General features: G+C 41.3%; 1 protein-coding gene and 1 pseudogene across 3 annotated transcripts; both read left to right on the forward strand.

Moving 5' to 3' along the window:
* Nucleotides 1–10,177: 10,177 nt before the first annotated feature.
* On the forward strand, nt 10,178–15,874 carry mier3b (mesoderm induction early response 1, family member 3 b; the record flags this gene model as incomplete). Of its 2 annotated transcripts, none has more annotated exons than XM_080531218.1 (11): nt 10,178–10,314; nt 10,775–10,909; nt 11,137–11,260; nt 11,490–11,563; nt 11,724–11,796; nt 11,920–12,068; nt 13,802–13,883; nt 14,403–14,497; nt 14,660–14,787; nt 14,931–15,085; nt 15,402–15,874. In XM_080531218.1, the coding sequence occupies exons 1-11, from the start codon at nt 10,216–10,218 to the stop codon at nt 15,872–15,874; spliced, it is 1,587 nt and encodes a 528-aa protein (XP_080387344.1). In that variant the 5' UTR covers nt 10,178–10,215. The 2 variants fall into 2 exon arrangements, with proteins under 2 accessions (XP_080387344.1, XP_080387343.1); XM_080531217.1 differs by having other exon boundaries at nt 10,203–10,314; nt 11,724–11,787.
* Nucleotides 15,875–18,950: 3,076 nt separating this feature from the next.
* On the forward strand, nt 18,951–20,014 carry LOC308157056 (chronophin-like; annotated as a pseudogene). Its single transcript has 2 exons — nt 18,951–19,549; nt 19,685–20,014. The product of its transcript is annotated as a chronophin-like (transcript).
* The last annotated feature ends 1,021 nt before the right edge of the window (nt 20,015–21,035 follow it).

Consider the following 21,035-nt stretch of genomic DNA (forward strand, 5'->3'; position numbering starts at 1 on the left):
ATTGTCAGCGTCTTTGAGCCTTGGAAAAGCGCTATATAAATTTAATAAATTATTATTATTATTATTATTATACTTTTGTTGTGTTTGCAGTTTGCCCTTTAATAAGTTATATATAAAAATAATTAAGTTATATATATTCTCATGCTAAAATCGACTGTAAATCCAGATTTTAAAGTTGATATTCTTCCCCGTGGAGCATGCCCCCATAACCTGTGCCCCACCCAAAATGTTTATCACCAGCCGCCACTGATATGAGCAATAACATATCGTGGGCAAGCACTACAACCAACTTGTCCATCTGAAGCTACAATACTGGGATCATTCGTGATTGGGCTACAAACAGTCAAATACTAGGTGAACATGTATGTAAGACACAAATAAACTTGGATTTCATGCATTTCAAGTGGCATATTTGTAATCATGACGATGTAGTCATGTCTAAGAATGCATTTCACCATGTTAATGTTAATTATTGTTAATACATGTTAATTCCCAGTATAGTGAAAATACCACCGCTCATCCGTGATCAGACTTAGCTGGGGTGCTGCAGCTGAAGAGTATCAAATAGAGTGCAAAAAAGCAGCATCTGCACACTAAAATCTGTGCAAAAAACGATGTTTATTGCAAGCTTTCGGTCCCCAGGCTATCGGACAATGTAAACAAAAGCTGTATGACAAGTTTGTATGACGCAGTTTGACGAGGCTGAAAGCGCACAGGGTTGCCAGATGGGTTTGACAATTTACGGCCTAAACTTTCTATAACCTCAAAATCAAGTAGCCCATTCGGCGGTAACCCGCCCCATTTGGCAACCCTGGACGCAACTCTGCAACTCAGGACGCGAAATGCATTTTGAGAAATAGGAGCCAAGCTAGTGTCCATCAAAACCGACTTAAATTTTACCGTAAATAACTGCTCGCCTACTAAATTTCTCACATACTCAAATCTCGCATACTGTACAGTTCGAACGTACTACATACTCAAAATCTACGTCATATCTAGTATGAGTAGTATGCTAGTACGCTATTCCGAACACAGCCAGTAACTATGGAGGGGAAAATGATGTGGAAATATATATTTTTTTTGTATCCATATATAACTGAAATCTCTCCAGAGCAGGACACATTATATCCTAATCCATTATAAATGGGTGGTAGGCTATGCATTGATAGATGTACTGTATGTTCTCTCTTATAAAAGGGATGGATTTGATCATCAGGCTGTAATCTGGCAGAGTACATCCACGCTACGCTAGGAATCTCATTACCAAGTGAAATGGCTGCACTTAGTACAGATTCAAGAGTGCTCACCACCACTACTCAGACAAATCAGTACAAAAAAATGAGGGAGAATTATATATATTTTTAATTAAATGTTACCGTTATGTTACAAGTACATATACATAATGTACATTATACATATGTATATATATGTATATAATTATGTATATAATTATATATGTATATAATGTACATAAATACATTATGTTACAAGTACATATACGTTATGTTACAAGTATGTTACAAGTACCGAACAGCAAGGTAAAAATAAACATGCTTGAAAGCTCCTAAACACTCTGATCAACTTACAAAACACATTAAGCTGATTCACCAAAAGGAACAAGGAACAAGGAACAAGGAGAAAAAGGAACCCATTTTTCTCATCTTTACCAAGAATAATGCCAATAATTGTGGAGGGCACTGTATGTTGAAGTAACAAAACAGAACTGAAGGAGAGACTGAGAGGAGAGGCGAGGTGTCTCCCCGTGGCAGGGAGGTTCTCAGGCGTGGCTGGAGAGGGAGACGGCTGGACCAGAGCTCCCCCTACAGGGCTGGGTCTGGGGCCTGGGGGGGGTATGGAGGGGGTAGCAGGGCTGGGTCTGGGGCCTCTGGGGCCTGGGGGGGGTATGGAGGGGGTAGCAGGGCTGGGTCTGTGTTGTCTCTGTGTGACACATTAGACAAAGGTTTACATGAGGAAATAAATACAAACCTGGGGGGTATTCCATCAATGTCACTAAAGGAAAATCCAGGCTTATTTTTTATACGTTTTCAAGAGACCCCGATTTTTCTGATATGTGTGACGAGACTTCACGAGAAATCAAAATAAGCCTAGATTTTCCTTTAGTGACATTGATGGAATACCCCCCAGCACTGCAGAGGAGGCTTTGTAGGCAATTGAAGGAATTACTACATAATGCATTGATTCCATGGGAAGATTATAGTAAGAAATAGGCCTATGCCATACAAATATCAAGAGGTATTTACCCGCTCTTTGCTTTTTCTTCGGGAAATTCCACTGAAAGACAGTTGGACAAAGTTATATCAGCAAAGCAGATGTTTAGTTATATTATTTAATATTATTTGAGAAGATGGACAGGGTATGATGGGCAGGGTATGACCAGGGTATGATGGATAAGGTATGACAGGGTTATGACAGGGTATGATGGATAAGGTATGACAGGGTATGATGGATAAGGTATGACAGGGTTATGACAGGGTATGGCAGGGTATAATGGACAGTGTATGACAGGGTTATGACAGGGTATGATGGACAGGGTATGACCAGGGTATGATGGATAAGGTATGACAGGGTTATGACAGGGTATGATGGACAAGGTATGACAGGGTTATGACAGGGTATGACCAGGGTATGATGGACAGGGACAGGGTATGACAGGGTATGACCAGGGTATGATGGACAGGGACAGGGTATGACCAGGGTATGATGGACAGGGACAGGGTATGACAGGGTATAACCGCATCACCTTGACTTACCGTTCAGAATATCATCGTTAAAAAACAGCATCGCCTCAGGATATTTGGTTCCATTCTCCACATTAACGACTGAAAGAGATAAATCCACAGCAATAAATTACTAGCTGGTTCACTCATCATTGCAAATAAATAAATACATACATTTAAAAATAGCCGTTTTTGGACACCCGGCCTCTCCACATGCCTTGCACCTGCCTAGCTACCTGGCTAACGTTAGCTGAGTGGAACACGTGTTTCTTCCAAGCAAAGTTAGTGGAACATCGGGACAAAATGTGGGGGGGGAAGACAGTTATTTGTCTTACCATCCTCTAAAGTCACCGTTTTGTTTCCTTTGATCTGCTGAACAACTCCGAGGAAAGTTCCTGTGATCCGCTGAACAACTCCGAGGAAAGTTCCTGTTCCCGTTAACTTGATCCGTTCTCCGATTAAGCGGTTGATGTATTGCGCGTCGTCCATTCTCCTTTTTAGTCGAAAAGACTAAAGACGAAAGACGAAAAGAAGACAAACTCAAATGATTCAGCCACGTCTAGCGGCCTTGTTATCCGAAGCGAAGTCGTCTCATAATACTTACATGTAACGATGAATTGAGAATCAAGGACCCCAATTGAAATAAGCCAGTGGCTTTCTTGGGTTTTTATCCTGTTAGTTGACCTTGTATGTAATATGTACTTTCTTGTACCTACTTCTGCAAATCTTCTAATAAAGTTTTCCAATCCAATCCAATTCCACGCTGACCTCTAAACTCGGCGTGTTCATTTGTCTTCGCGCCGAAAATGAAAATCAGACAGACGGCAACGAAAGCCCCAACCTTTTTGGACACCTAAGGCCCACTTAAAAATCTCAAAAGTATTCGCGGCCCACATAGGCATTTTACGCACGCGTACATTTTTTGGGGTGTCATCATTATTCTCTTATTCTTATTGGATATTTCATCATCATACAATCATCATACATACAGTGCAATAGGCCTAGTAGTATCACACTGATGATGCATTTTTAAAAAAGGTTTGAAAGAAAAACATACAGTATCATGCATGTCTTTTTTTAATTAAAACGTTTTTGTAAAAGAAACTATTAGAAAAAAAGATTTGGCGGCCCACTTGCAGTACTCTCATGGACCACAAGAGGGTCCGCTGCCCATATAGGTTGATTTTGGGCATTTTAACATTCATAGTGTAGAGGTGTTCATTGTATTTCATTGTCATTCTAGCGTTGCTTGGCTCTCTAAAGTAAAGCTGAACTGGCCTGATGTTGAGAAGCTATATATTTATATATATGTGTGACAAGACAGCAGTCTGACCCTTTACCATGCAGTACTGTGTCCGCATTTGGTTTCGGTTGACACCATAGTGTGGGAGACCTCTTCTCGCCACATATTGTAGTGTAAAACCAATGTCCTGTAAATGTGATGGTCGTTTTAAGTGTTAGGCCTCCTTGTCTGATTTGCTGTTGTCCCCCTACATCTCTCTGGTTTCTCACTAGTGTTGTTCCGATACCATTTTTTGATCCCGATACCGATACCGATACCCGATACCTGACCGTGCAGTACTTGCCGATACCGAGTACCGATCCGATCCCACGGCGTTTGAAAAAACAAAACAAAAAAACATGTTTTTTGAGCCGCATACTCACCTCGATGTAAAATTATTGCTAACACTTAGTCTGGCACTGCTCAAAACCTTTGTAAAACAGGAAAAAATACCATCGAAAGTCAGTGCAAAACTTGATTCTCTCTCTCTTCAAACTAAAAAACAGGTCAGAAATCTTGGTGTAATTCTAGACTCCGATCTAAACATCAACAGCCACATAAATTCGATAACTAAATCAGCCTACTATCACCTGAAAAACATAACAAGAATGAGAGGTTTCATGTCCAAGCAAGACCTTGAAAAACTCATCCATGCATTTGTTTTGAGTAGTCTCGATTATTTTAATGGTCTACTAACAGGCCTATCTAAAGGAGCTGGACGGTTCTACCTCAACGAAAGAGCTTGAAAAGTCAAAAGATACAGCCTAATGTTGGTGCCTGTTCAGATACAAAAGAACTGGTCTGTTAGAAAAGACTACAAGTGATCAGTGGAGCCCCTAGACTTTTGGGGGCCCTAAGCAAACAACATTATGGAGGCCCCTGGTAAGGGTCTTAGGCGGGTGACGATGTGGACATTTTAAAATGTATTTATTTCCCTGACACTAAAATATAATACGGTTTTACGAAGTTCGCGCATATGCGCGCGCTCGTGTGTGTGTAAGTAAAAAAAAAACAGTCTGAAAGACTAGCGTCTCTTTTACAAAGGAGCCCTGGCCAAGACAGCCACAATACAACAATTACATTTGACATAATAAAAGCACATAAAAACATGCAAAGCACATTACATAAAAACAGTAAAAACAGTACATGACCACAGGTACAGTAGCACACCTAGTACACATTGCGACATACTGGACCACAAGTAGCATACAAATTACATGCAACATGGAGCATGTAAATGATGCATGTAAATGCATGTAAATGATGGATCTTATCATGAATCATTTTTAAAGGCTTTAATATAGGCTACATGATGTATTAACTATTTATATTTTGTACCCAGATGTCAAATAAATACGTAACAAATGAATAGTTAACTTAAAAAAAAAAAAATGCCCCGCTGAACCAATGAGAAGGACGGGGGGGCGGTGCTTCCCATCGGTCCGGCCTATCAGTGTCCTAGATTTGCCGCTCGCTCCGGGCGGCACATAGAATCCGTTCTTTGGATAAAGGTCTCCAGACGTTTGGAGCGAGAGCAAAGCGGAAGTGGAAACGGCTGGCACCGCGAGACTAGCCAGCTATCAATAAACTACAATTCATCAGAGCAATTGCGCGTCATCTCCCTGTCATCAGAATGATCACGCCCCTTTTTGGGTGATAGAAGGGGAGAAGTTTGACTGGCGGTCAATGGGAATTTCTGGTCTTCGCTACTTTAATCCGATAAAATAAGAAAACCGTAGTGCTTTTTAGATATTAGGAGCCCAAATCCGATGGCCAGTTAGGCAAACTATATTATAGTGTCGTTGCCGATCAATGATCGACGTCGCTATATAGAGAAAATAATGAAATAGGGGTTGATTCATCAGAGCAGTCATACGTCATCTCCCTGTCATCAGGGATTTGTAGTTCTTCATTTGATTTGCCGTGTAAATCCCCAGACTGCCCAAATCCGATTGCCAGTCAGGCAAACAATTATATAGTGTCGTTGCCGATCAATGATCGACGTCGTTATATGGAGAACATTTATGAAATAGGCAATGAATGTGTGTCCTTTCAGTCTGCCTCCATGAACCACCCGACCCAAAGGCCTGAGGTGTTGTAGGAGGTATGAATATGATTTAGGGGGTATTTAGTATAACAGGCTAATGGGTTTATTGTGAGTTTACTTTGATTGTTTGTTTATTGCCTAGATCACCGTATTGAGAAGTCATATGGTTATGGGGGGTGATATTGCAAGGTAATTTAAGCACCTGCGCACCTTGCATGGTGGTAGTGGAGAGAGAGGGGAGCGATGTATTTTTGTTGACCGCATTATACGCATATTCTATACGCATTGTTTGTTATTTTTCTGTTTTTGATCGCTTATGGATTATTTTTGTACGTCGCCAAGTTTGACTGTTCTATTCAATAAATGTCCAATGTGACAATTGCCCTCCTCCACCGGCCCTAGTTTTGGATCTAGCTTGCTGTTCATTATTTTCATGATAAAACGTCATAACATCTTCATATACACCATACAGTAGACACTGAACAGTAGACATAAGAAATGTTCATAAATGTTTATCTTATATGTGTATATGTTTGTGAATATGTGAATATGTTTTCAGTTTTTTTGCACCTTCGGAAGAGCCACTACAATTTCATTGTATAGGCAACTGTACAACGACAATAAAGTCTATTCTATTCTATTCTATACAGGATAAATACTGATTAACAGTAGGCTACTTTGGCAAATGCCCATTGAACAGATTTATTTATTATCCTATCTTAAGAAAACTAATGTAACACTCCCATCTGGAAAAAAACAAAATGTGGAAAAAAAAATGTGAAAAAAAAAAAATTTGGGAAAGAAATTTGGAGGCCCTTTTTGTTTGGTGGCCCCAAGCAATTGCCTTGGTTGCCTCTATGGACGGGGCGCCTCTGCAAGTGATTTCTATTACCTCTGGCCTTAACGGCAGCAAGCAAAGATGGTCGCTTGACTGTACTGTGACCCCACTACATGAGCTCTCAGATACATAGATCACCCATACACCCCAAAAATCAATTACACAGACAATGTTTTTGCAATGTTCAAATATATTTAATTCATAGGCAGTTATGCACATCTTTCCATCTTTGATCTTCTCCATAATTTCTAGCATCAAATAAAACATACTACTCTCTATTAGAGGACTTATTGTTAGGGATATTTGAGCTCTGTGGAGGTGTGTCTGGTTCTGCTTACACTGCCTGGGCCAGACCCACCATGTTGTTCTGTCTGTCAAAGACGGTGTAGAACTCCCTGATGAAGAATCTCCCCAGCTCCACAGCCTGCTACTGACACCGCTGCCCAGGCCAGAGTTCTAGAACGCTGCCCAGGCCAGAGTAGCAGCCGTCGGAGTTCTAGAACGACAAGAGCGGAGGAATTTACTGATGGAATTCCACTTCTACTTCAAGAGATTTAAATTAAATTTTGCTTTTGCCATTGGCTGGGTGGGCTCAGCTTCCTGGACTCGGGGCCAGGGAGCGGACGATGTGCTCGAAGTGGGGTCACACGGGGGTGATCTCCACGCGGGGCAAGTACAATCGGACGTGATTATCCTGACCCGGCCAGAATGCATTCGGGTCGGCACGGCGACAGGACGGCGCCTTCATGTTCCTGATCCAAACACATACAAAGCACACATTTATGTAGCGGGGGTGATCGGTGGCTCAATCGGTAGATCCGGTGTCTAACGATCGCAAAAGTCGGCAGCTTGCAGCGGTTCGAATCCCTGGTGGGCCGCGTGTCGAAGTGCCCCTGAGCAAGGCACTAAACCCCTAATTGCTCCGGGGTCGCCTATAATGGCTGTGACCCGTTTGCCTAGACGCCATAAATGCATTTCGTTGTACTCTGCAATGACAAACTTTGAATCCCATAATGCCTAAGACATGAATATTGAAAACCACAAATCCCAATGTGATGTTAAGCAGATGTTGCCAAGACTACTGTCGGTGGCCGCTTGCCATAGTAACAGAGGAGGATGTGACTGATCATTATCTGGGTGTACTCTGTCTTGTGTCTGACCTCGGCGTGACCTGTCGACAACATGACCACCTTAGGCCCACGCCGCACAGGCCTAGCCAGTGGAGGACACACACACGTTACATTAACATGTACATTAAAGTAACACACTGTATGTGAGTGTAATAATAATATGACCTAATATGACCTATATCTGTACGTGGACGTGCCGATGAATGAAGCCGCTACTCACGTCTCCTTGCTAACTTGGCGTGGAGCAGCCTTCACCCCCCACGTAGGTCTGCTGTTGCTCAAGCTCATCCAGCCCCTGTGACGGCCGGACCCCAGCTGCCTCAGGACAGCACATACACAAACACATACACACACACACACACACACACACACACACACACACAAACACATACACACACACACACACACACACACACACACTCACTCACACTCACACTCTCTCTCTGTCTGTCTGGTATCTAAAGGAAATTAAAAGGGATGGATGACTTTTGAAGTCACACAGAATTTCCTAGAGAGAGAAAGAGAGAGAGACCGAGAGAGAGAGACCAATATGTCCATAATACAACCATTTACATTAATAGTCAAGTTGTGCCCCCTGCTGGTTCTTTAACCGAAAGTTGAGAAATCTAAATGAATTGTGTGACAATACAGATCAATTCTTTAAAATGTAAGACGATGACACAACATGTAATGTTTTGCTGTAGATATAAATAGTTTTATAATAGAGAATTGCAATTAATCAATCATTTCAGTCTGAGATCTTGTTATAATAAAATCCAATGCATCAGTCTGAGGTGCCTTCCCGAGGTTAGGCCTACTACTGCAAAGCGGTCCAACGCAATTATTTAAGCCTATTTCTTGTTTTCACGAAATAAATACATCTATTTATACAGTATCCCACCATATTTCGATTTTGACAGGTATGGTGCACAGTTTGAAAGACGTCAAGACGAAAACTGTTACCTGGATCTCTGATTGGCTCTGAGAGCCGACTCGGGTACTGGGCTGGAACGAGCTTATTAGCCTAAAGGTACCAATATGGCGGAGGTAAGAGGGGAAACAGGGCAGAAGCGTCTGGTTTCAAATCGATTTTTTTAAAATCTGTGTCGCTCGCTTTTTCTTTAAATGTAATCGATTGCGTAGAATAATGTTTTTACCGTCTATATATTCGGTTTCGAGTTAAAATTGTGGGGAATGCGCGTCTTAAAATTGTTTGAATGTCTAGACTCATCCTTCACGACGAGGCCTCTTTCGCACTCAGCTGTTTTGCTAACGCCGACTGTGTGGATTGATCCGTCAATTTAGTGGTGGAAAAAAAATGATATGCAGAAATGTATTTTTTTTAGTTATAGCGATTATGTTTAATTTTCGTTGAAGTGTAATTTTAGACTTTTTTCATAGGAGCAATGTATTGTTCTTGGCTTGACGTTAACCGTGCAAAACGATAAGATTGTTTATGTTTTTTTCAAGCCTTTTTTGCTGTGGGTTGATGAGCTTAGCTTGCTCGCTCATCTCGGGGCTCTGACAGTGCACATTCTGCACAAACGCAAGTTCGCTACAAATATTTGTGAGCCACACCCAAATGTGGTCATATCGTAGGACTTTGTGCCATTGTTGTAACCCTTGTTATCATAAGATTGTAGGGGTTTATCTGTCGGTAGAGCTGTGCGTTTCAGGTAGCGGAAAAACGCAGGGCTATATTATTTATTTATTTCTCCAGCTATTCTAAAAACTATGGTGGAAAATGACCCACAAGTCTAAAAGAAATGTAACTGTTTTAAAAGGCACTATTTCAATCAACACAATAGCATTCACGTATTTTGTTTTAATACTGATTGCTCAAGTTTGGCTTGTTTTTATTTTTCTTGAACAGGCTTCCTTCGGGAGTTCGAGCCCAGGTAAGAAAATGTCCCATACTCTTTTCTTGATTATATTATTATGACATAGCGCCTATCCGTTTAATGTAACATTATTCTTTGTAAAGAGGGAATTGTCATTTACAAGGATGTTGATGATGCTTATTGCGCAATAGACATTAAACTGGAAAACTGTGCCAGCCTTGGCCATCATTATCAGAGGCTTGTCTGCCGATGCCATTCATCTGGGATTTACTATTATGTTTCCGTTCCTCAGTTGGCTCTTTGTCGTCGGAAGATCATGACTTCGACCCCACAGCAGAGATGCTCGTCCACGAGTATGACGACGAGAGGACTCTGGAGGAGGAAGAGTCATTGGAGGGCGAGAAAAACTTCAGCTCAGAGATAGCGGATTTGGAGAAGGTAGACTATTAAAGAAATCCATTGTTTACTTTCTTTGAGGAAAGCATACTTATGATGATCCTTGTGATTGTCAATTTAGTTTTTTTTTACCACGGTATATCAACTAGCCTAGCTATTTCCGCCACCATAATAATGTCAGTTAATAAAATGATTTGGATGAATAAGTCCAAGTCAACTGTCATACAAGTGTTCTGTCATATGAATAGCCTGTGTTCTGTTAAATGTGATTATGTACAAACAAACAAATGTCATACTGATGCTTTTTTTTAGCTGGTGCTTTTATCCAAAGCGACTTACATTGCAGTGCATACATTTGTCAGTATGGTCCCGGCGGGAATCGAACCCACACCCTAAGTGTTGTTACTGCCATGGTCTACCAACTGAGCCACAGAGGACCAGCATAACATTCTGTAACTAAGGATTACATAATTTAATTGTTAATTTGCCTGTATTCTACCAGGAGGGGAACATGCCATTAGAGGAGTTGTTGGCCATCTACCGCTATGAGGCGTCTGTCAGTACGGCAGCTGGCTCCAGTATGGACAGTTCTTCTGGTGAACTGACAGATGAACTACCAGACATGACTTTAGACAAGGTAAGCAGGAAAGTGTTATTTAGTGAGAAAAAATGTCCAGGTGTATTTAAATTTGAATACATTTTCGACATATAAAGCATTTGTTTTATTTTTTGGTGTGTTTTATATTGTTTCCAAAGTGCGATATTGATATTGTCCAAATGATTACATATTATCATAGTTTTTTTTTTTTTTGCAATAGGTCCGAGCTGCTAAGCTTTAGTAATAGCTGTGATTGTTTTTCTCAGGAGGAGATAGCCAAGGACCTGCTATCAGGGGACTATGAAGAGGAGACCCAATCCTCCGCAGATGACCTCACACCCTCAGTTACCTCTCACGAAGCCACTGACTTCTTCCCTAGAACACTTAGATGTAAGTCACTTCAAAATCGTATTATTCTCAAATTGCAACCTATTCTCTCCAAATTTGATATTTTGCTTTCAGGAAAGAGGTTATCAAGTATAGTAATGCTTTGTCAGCATTTATTCCATTCCAAACATTCATGCCAACTTTATAACATGATGAATTGATAAGCATAGGAGGCATTCTAAATGCAAGCATTTTAATGGCGCCTGTCTGTCCTCTGCTGTTGCCTTGTCAGCTAACACTATCTACGATGGCGATAAGGAGTCGGAGTGCGAGGAGGATGGGCCTAGCCCTGAGGAATCCAGAAAGGTAAGATTTGTCTCCTCTTAAAAGCTTTGGCTTTAGTTTCCCATATTAGGACTGATTGGAGGTCAGTTATTCACCTATCAGTGGTTAAGATGAGGCACATTAGGATCGGATAGAAAAACAGTGTGTTTAGTAAAACAACGTTTCTGTTTGCATTTCACAGGAAATAATGGTGGGGTCGCAGCACCAAGCTGAGGTCCCTACCCACATCTGTCACTATACCGATGGTGAGAAGGGTATGTCCAGAATGTCTTGATTAATGTTGGCATTGCACTTATGCTTTAGTTTAGCTCAAGAGACACAAAGACACAGGACCAAAATACAGTTACTAATGTTGTGATTCTTCTGGTGATGTGCAGTGTACGAAGATGACGACCAGTTGCTATGGAGCCCGGATGTGTTGCCCGAGAGCAAGGTGAGGGACTTCCTGTGTGAGGCATCGTCACGGGCAACAGATGAGAGGACAGGAAGTGACACTACAGGAACGCATGTGAGAGATCATGAGCAGGTGAGTTCACACTGGATATGGATTTACTATACTCTATGCTCATGATGGATAGATACATGAACACAGACTGTCTGTGTTATGGAAGAAGCGCATTATAAGACTCACAAGATAACATTTAAATATGGATATGTGATTAGTGTTCTATGATTTGTGTAACATTGTTTTTTTTTATTATTTTTTTTATGTGTTTACATGGTTGTCATAAGGTCAAAGTTAATTGTCATTTACTGTACACAATAGAATACACTAGTAGCACAGAATACAATACTTACCCAATAGTACAGAATAGTACAATAGCAGCAATCATTCATGTTGTCAGAGATATATTATACACTGTGTCTAGAAGTGATGTACAGTGGCAAAAAAAAGTATGTGAACCCTTTGAAATTACCTGGTTTTCTGCATTAGTTGATCATAAAATCAAATGTCATCTGATCTTCATCTAAGTCAGTCATCAAGTATAGACAAACACAATGTGCATAAGCTAATAGCACACAAACAATTCTAATCTTTCATGTCTTTATTGAACACACCTATTGAACATTCACAGTATTAGTGGAAAAAGTAAGTGAACCCTTGAATTTAATAACTGGTCAAACCTCCTTGGGCAGCAGTAACCTCAAGCAAACACTTCCAGTAGCTGAAGATCAGACCTGCACTGTTCAGGAGGGATTTTGGAGCATTCTTCCTTACAGAACTGCTTCAGCTCAGCCATAGGATCTTAGGATCTTAGGATCTCTTCTTAGGATGTGTGGTGTAAATGGCTCTCTTGAGGTCATTCCACAGCATCTCTATTGGGTTTAGATCTGGGTGCTTTTTGAAGCCCATCTGTAGTAGATTTACTTCGTTTAGGGTCATCACTCAAGTTCTACTGAGCTTCATCTGACGGACAGCCCCCCTGACGTTATCCTGTAGGACTAAACTTGGGAATTAATTTTCCCTTTGATGATGGCAAGCTGTCCAGGCCCAGAGGCAGTAAGGCAGCCCCAAATCATGATGCTCCCTCCACCGTACTTCACTGTTGGGATGATGTTTACATGTTGGTATGCGGTGCCCTTTTTACACCATACATAGTGCTGCGTGTTCTGTTCTTCCTGAACAAGTCAACCGTAGTTTCTTCAGTCCACAAAACATTTTCCCAGTAGCGCTGTGGAGTGTCAAGGAGATCTTTGCTTTATGCAAATCAACAATGCTTGATCGTAGGTCTTCTGAGATCTCTTTTTTGCTAGGCATGGCTCACATCAGCAGATGCTTCTTGTGAATAGAATTAACTCAAAAGTGTCTCTAACCCACACCTCCAATCTTGTTTCAATGATTGGATTCCAGGTTTGCTAACTCCTGCCTCCAATTAGCCTTTGTAGAAGTCATTAGCCTAGGGGTTCACCGTTCACATACTTTTTCCAACCTACACTGTGAATGTTTGAATTAAGTATTCAATATAGACAAGAACAATACAATAATTTGTGTGTTATTAGTTAAAACCGATTGTGCTTGTCCATTATTGTAACTTAGATGAAGATCAGACCATATTTTAAGATAAATGTATACATAAATGCAGGTAATCCCAAAGGGTTAACTTATTTTTTCTTGCCACTGTATGATATAAAACACTAGCCGCAGAGCACAGAGCGAAATGGCAGCACAGTGGTACAGTCGCAAGTATGGGGTACAAAGTATAAATCATATTATGACAGTCATGATATCTGACTACCTATTTATCTCATCCCATGTAGGCTTTGTATGAGCTGGTGAAATGCAACTACAATACCCGTGAAGCGCTTGAGAGGTATTGCAGTAATGCGAAATCCACGAAGGGTAAGTGACCCCTTTCACACATACAAGCCTTCCACTATATTCCATGGAATATCCCGGGTACGAACGCGACTGACCAGGGAAATTCGCTCAGGCAATTACTCGGGTCACGACCATGTATTTTTCCATGGAATGTACCGTGTCGGTTTGTGTGAACAGAAGCCTGAAAATTCCCTGGTCCTGCACGCAAAGGGTTACGTATGTCTGACGCAAGATGTTTTTTACATGGAACAAGTTAACCAATCACAGCAAGTAGTTTCTCACTTGGTACTTTTGGTTAGCTCCGCTGATGTGGGTTAACTAATTCCCAAACATCACATCAGCCAAAGCAGTCATAAATATAATTCTACATTGATTGAACGGCGAAAAATCACTGGCAGACCCGGGTTGGGATTCCATGTAATATACAGGGAACTATGTGTGAAAGGGGCTTTAAATTATTTGTGAATGTCTATGAGAACTCCATCACTTAACTTTATTCATTTTCTTGTAAATAATCATTTCCTCCGATTGTCTTTGCAGAAGAATCACCTCCGTGGTCTGAAGACGAATGTAGAAACTTTGAACACGCACTACAGATATACGAGAAGAACTTTCACCTCATACAGAAACACAAGGTAGGTCTTTGGTGGTGACTTGTTGTGGAATATTGTACACACAAACATGCTCACTAACACACACACACACTAATCTGCTCCATAATCCTGTGGTACTGACTTCCTTTGAAGTAGAAATTGTATCCTCATCTTGTTTCTTTGTGCATTCTTGTCCTCCCTCAGGTCAAGACACGGACAGTGGCTGAATGTGTGGCCTTTTACTACATGTGGAAAAAGTCGGAGCGCTTTGATTTCTTTGTTCAACAGAATCGGTTTGGCAAGAAGAAATACAGCAGCTATCCCGGTGTCACGTGAGTGAACCTCTCCATACGGAAGTCATTAGTGAAGTGTGTGCGTGCGTGCGTGTGTGTGTTCCTTCCTTCCTTCCTTCCTTCCTTCCTTCCTTACTTCCCACTCCCTATATGTGTTAACATGTCTCTGTGCTGCCTCTCAGGGACCTGATGGACCGGCTGGTGGATGAGGCAGAGGGTCTGGCAGTGGACAGCTCCTCCTCCGTGTGCTCGGGTGGAGGAGGTGGAGGGAGGATGGAGCCCACCACCGAGCAACAGCTCAGCCTGCTCAACTCCATCACAGCCAGCGACCTCACAGGTCAGCCAGGTTCAGGGGTCAAGAGTCACTATGTCTCAAATGCTAGCTGGTGGCGTATCGTAGAAAAAATGGACCAAATGATCTTGAGAATCTGTAGCTTTGTGTAAATGAGTAATATGTAGTTTGATTCAGACTACAACTCCCACAAACACCCTTCATCGGATGGATTGTGGATTAAGTAAACTTCTTGAGCCTCTATTTTACTCAACTGAACATCATCATAGCACCTGTACTAATATTACTGCTGGGTACATCCATAATCTCAGCATTGATACTACCTATACTGATGAGTACATGTGTTTCCCTCTCCCCTCAGCTCTGAGTAACAGCGTGGCCACAGTGTGCAGCCCTGCGGAAGTGAGCTGCCTGGACTCCTACAGCTTTCCACCTCTAGAGAGTCTTCACCGGGGGTCCCTGAACCATGAGGAGCCCCTGGGCTTCCCCTCCAACGGAGGAGACCCCGGCTGCCTCAACATGCTGGACGCCGGCTTCTACCACTCGGACCTAGGCCAGCTGGGGGGGGTGTGCGGGGCCAAGGACTGCGAGCGGCCCTCCAAGAGACTCAAGTTGGCGCTGCCCGACTCCTTCATTAATGACGTCTCCGTGGGAAACCTCGGGGTGGACTTCGAGGGGCGGCGAACGACGACGCACCACCGCATCACGGGCACCAAGATGGCGATGTCGGTTACAGACTTTGGCAGCTTGGCGTCAGCCGGCGAGCCCAACAAATTCATGGGAGCACACGTGCGGCACCACACACATCACAGCACGGCGCTCCAGTTAGAGTGACCTATCCCACTCCCACAGAGTCCCACGACCCCCTCGCCCACTTAAAAACCACCATCCTACGTGTACATAAGACTCACTCACTGGAGAATTGGATTTGTTTAAATATATATATATATAAATATATGTATATGAGACTATACATTTTTTGTTTTGGGATTTTATTTGTGTAATATGACATCAGTGATGTCTTTCGTATAGAACAAAAGATCTTGATTTCTCAAGAGTATATAGCCATTTGTTTTTTTCGGCCCTGAGATGTTTTGTCACTGGTCCATGTTCAGTGGGGCCGGGACACTGCAGTTGGAGAGTGCTGTTCCTTCCTCATCCTCCCCACACATTCAACACGCAACATCTTCGGAGCTACGTGTTCCTGCCACTCAACATAACTGCCAAAAACCGCTTGGTTTTTGTCTCCCTTCATAGTTGCTTAGTTGCTAGTTTGTTTATTGTTGAAGTGGTACTTTTAAATCAGTGTTTACAGGTACTTACAAAAGCCAGGGCAGGGCAAAATGGTGACTCATTGGTTGCACGAATGCCTGGTTTTTATGTTGAATACTGCGACAGTCATTGGTGTCGAAACCGTGAAAGTTGTAACGAGAAGCACTTCAGTCGCTAAGATGTCCTGTTTGTTACCTCCCTCCCCTCCTTTATTTCTTCCCCCGTGGAAGCTATTGTGTTGAACTGCTTGTTTGTTTACTTTTTTAACAGTCCAAAGTGGCCAAACTGTCATGTGAACTTATGACAAATTTGCAATACTTCAGCAAAAGGATACCATAATCAATGTTAACTCCTAGTGAGGGTTTCTTAAAGCTTATTTAGGCCCATGTATGATGGGCTGATTATTTTTGTCGTTCTTAGAGCAAAACAATAAGGCTAAATGCAGAGGATAACAACATTATTTCTCATACAATTCTCATTCAATTGGGCATCAACATACTTTCCCATCAGATTATCTGCAACATGCCCTCAGTAATCTTGCATTGACCCTGTAAAGGCATCGATATTGTGGCGATATTTGACCTGGTGACTGCAAAACTTTTAAGTGTTTAGATAGTGTATTGTTGCAATGACATTGTAAATTCAGCCACAGAAACGAAAATGTGAAAATGTCTTATTTGGCCCAATTGAGTACAATGTATACAAGTTGAGCTGAGAATAATCATTCTGTAAAAAAAAAGATTTGGTTTCTAAATTGTATCTCGTAGCACTATTTTGAGCCTCGTCTTTGAGCCTCGGAAAAGCGCTATATAAATTCAATGAATTATTATTATTATTATTATTATTATTTTGAAACTACTTAAAAGGCCCACATTAGCTTGTTACCAGTATTATTTCCATATTTAAAGCCACTTTTTTGTTGTTGTTTTTTTGTTATTTCTACACTGACTAGAGGATACCTTGCGTTATCCAGTCCAGAATTCCATGTCAGATTGAAGTTCTGTTTCTCTTGACTGAATTAACTAGTTGTGTAGAGTTTTGGGAGGGTGTCATTGTCAGTTAAATGGATGCAGTAGTAGTGTTTACTTAATTTATCTATGCATTGTGAGTTGGATAATGAGTTGGTTTCAGGGGTACAGTACATGATTCTGAATGTCCACCACAGAAGTCCATATAGTTGCATAAAGACATACAGTACCATCCAATAATTCACTATTCAGTGTATGTACAGATGGGTTTCTTGCATATATGATCATTGGTTTTGATTAGATCTAGTAATTTTGTTTCTATGGCAAACATCAGAGGAGTCAGCTGTTTGTTTATTCACATATGCGTTGTCATGTAAATAATTAGCAGATAGCCTGGAAAAAATCTATTAATTGACCTCTTAAACTTGTGAATCTGTGTTGATACAAAGACTTCAGTTTTGATTCCTTGTCACAAGGCAATAATGTGTAGATATGTACAGACATTCTGACCAATGTTTTTACGTTTTACCAATTTTTACTTTTGGTATTTGCATTTTTTGGGGGGACTTTATTCCCCGATAGCGGGAGACAGCTAAACAATGCATGCTAGCTGTGAGACTATCCTCCAAAATGTACCACTAAAAATGGCTTTACCTAAGACGTATTAATATATTATCCAATTTTGCATTTGAAGTCTGCAATCATATGTGTAAAATAATCTCTTTTTGTTTCTCTCCATATGTCGGTTTCTTTCCAAAATGGTTGTCTTTTTTGTCTTGATGGTAAAGGGACGGCTGCTCTAGAGCGTATGGTGAGAGGTAGTCACTCACCGCCATACACTGTGCAAATGCAGTAGTTCCTCCTGGCTCTCTCTAGCTTTAGAAGTGCAGTGATATTTATTTTCAGTGGTTTGTACAAAGACTCAGCAAAACTGTCTGAATGTAAAGGCCATTGACTAGTAAAATAATATGTAGATTTTACACCCTGTCCTGAATCTCATAATGTGATATTTTATTGAAATCTCTGGTATGAGACTTGTGTGTAAGCAAGCACTAAACTAATTTCTTTTATATTTTGTATTGTGTTTTGAAGTTTAAAAGGAAAAATAATTATAACAGTTGTGGTTTCAAGAAAAAATAGAACAAGTCCTTTGAAGAAAAGAAAACACCATTGTAAATAAAACCTACAAAACATAAATGTATATCCAGAAATATAGACAATCAAAACATTTACTATCAGAAATGTTCAAGAATAAATCTTTATTGTTTATAAGATTTGTACATAAACACTGAAATTGTTTTTCTTTATTTTTTTTGTTAAGCATTATTTTGTATTTTCTGTTGTACTTTAATACATGGTGTACAGATCCAGAAATAAAGCTCTGGAAAAAGTATTGAGAATCTTGCTTGCTTTTTACACGCTCATATTACAAACTGTTATTTATTATTGCATGTCAAATGTAGCCATTATTACATGATGCATTGTAACACAATGTTTAAATCTACGTTGTCGCCAACGATCATGCTAAAGAAAAGGCTTTATTTGATTGGTTGAAACACTGCTATTTCATTGGTTAGTCTGGACAGAAAGGGACGGTTCAGACACCAATGTTTATCCAGCTGACGATGTGTCAAATTGAGACTGAAAACACTGAGGTAGTCAACACGAGTATGGCAGGCGCGTATAGCTTCAAAGCATGTCGGAAGATTCGAGGCTCAAATAAGAAATCTGCTCGAAGAAAAGGATTTCTTCCTGTTCGATTGCGATGGGGTTATATGGCACGGAGAAAGGGCAATTACTGGCGCGCCGAAAGTGGTGAGTTCTTTGATCGAGCACGGTAAACACGTGTTTTTTGTTACAAACAATTGCACTAGGCCGCGGGACAATTATATGCATAAATTCTACCGATTAGGCTTCACTGATGTAATGCAAAAGCAGATCTTCAGCTCCTCGTATTGCTCGGCACTTTACCTGAGAGATGTCGCCCGGGTTCAAGGCCAGGTGTTTGTCCTCGGGTGTGCAGGGCTGTGCAGGGAGCTGAGGGAAGCTGCCATTCCTTTTGTAGGAGATGAAGATGACTCGTCCGACGCCACTATATACAACTGCGCACTAACTCCAGATGTCAAAGCGGTTCTTGTCGGACATGATGACAAGTTCACATTCCTCAAAATTGCCAAAGCCTCCTGCTATTTGCGGGATCCGGACTGTTTGTTCTTGGCCACAGACACTGACCCCTGGCACCCGTTGCGAGATGGAAGGATACTACCTGGTATGGTGCTACTTTGGTCTCTATCTATCTTTCTCTATCTCTATTTCTCGCTCTCTCTCTCCCTCCCTACCGGTCTCTCTGTATCTGTGTGAGAGAGAATGAGGAATAATGTTGACACTCCCCCCTCCCTGACAGGTTCTGGATGCCTCACTGCAGCCTTGGAGGTGGCCACAGGCCGGAAGGCCACAGTGATTGGCAAGCCCAGCCCCTTCATGTTTGAGTGCATCTCCAGCCAATTCCACCCGGTGGACCCGGCCCAGTGTCTGATGGTGGGGGACCGCCTCCCTGGAGACTGACATGCTGTTTGGGGCCAACTGTGGGTTGGACACACTCCAACTCACAGGGGTCTCACAGATGGAGAAGGCCCAGGAGTACAGAGACAGTAATCACTCCACTAACCAGAGCTTTGTGCCTGACTATGTGGTGGACACCATCGCAGACTTCTTACCTGCCTTTGAGGACTGACTGAGTGATCTCTCTGTCTGATCTGATGATGTCAGTCTGCTGCATAGGATATGGGGAAGTCGTCCATTATTAGTGAGTTGGTAGTAATGGATGCTGGGCTGTCTGTACTGGCAAAAACACATTATAACAGGCATCTCTTAGCGGGACCATCAAGGCAAACTTTGCAAAGAAGAATGAATGTCTTGAATGAAATGACCATCCTGTAGCCAATTCAGAAAATCATGCTGTTCAAAGTGTTTTGAAAGGTTTTCAATTAAAAAAAATAGTTTCATCATGTGAAATTGGGATTCAAAGAAAATCTCTCACCCTTGAGTCCTGACACTACTTTGCTTGTCTATCATGAACATTCATGATAGTATCGCAATATGGGTCAGTATTGTTTTTATCATAACAACATCTTACATCTTAACATGATCTATTGTGCCCATGCAGTCGTGTCTTAGATCCATTAACTGTCAGTATTTAAGTGTCAATGCACTCTTCTATGAGTTCACAGCTCATAATCTATCAGGTTGTTTGATATGACCAGTTTTATAGTTAAAGTGCTGTAGTTATTTTCGTAATGCAGTGAAATTGTCTAATAGCCTAAACCTGCATGCTGTTCAACAGCTGTTCATAAAGTATAATGCTTGCTTTCGTAAGAAAATTTAAAAATACTATTTATACTATGTTGTTCTTGATATAAGTCAAAGAATACCTGTTATGAAGGCTTTAGACAATCAATGTACAAATGTGACAACACTGGAAAAAACAGTGCCCTGCGTAAATAATGGGACCGTGAAGTATTTTTTGTCTTTTGGCTCTACACTCCAAAAGTATTACAAACAATTACTATGAGGTTAAAGTAGAGATTCTCAGTTTTTATATGATATGGTATTTGTGTACATACTGGTTTCACCATTCAGAAATTATTGTAACTGCTGACGGCAACAGCCAGTCTTCAGAAGTGTGTTGTCTGCTTGAGTGCAAGCTGCCTCCAAATTCATTGGATGGCATTACATTATGAAGTAAAACAATGACC

This window comes from Nansenia antarctica (assembly GCF_963989245.1).
Source record: "Nansenia antarctica genome assembly, chromosome: 5".
Lineage (NCBI taxonomy): Eukaryota > Metazoa > Chordata > Actinopteri > Argentiniformes > Microstomatidae > Nansenia > Nansenia antarctica.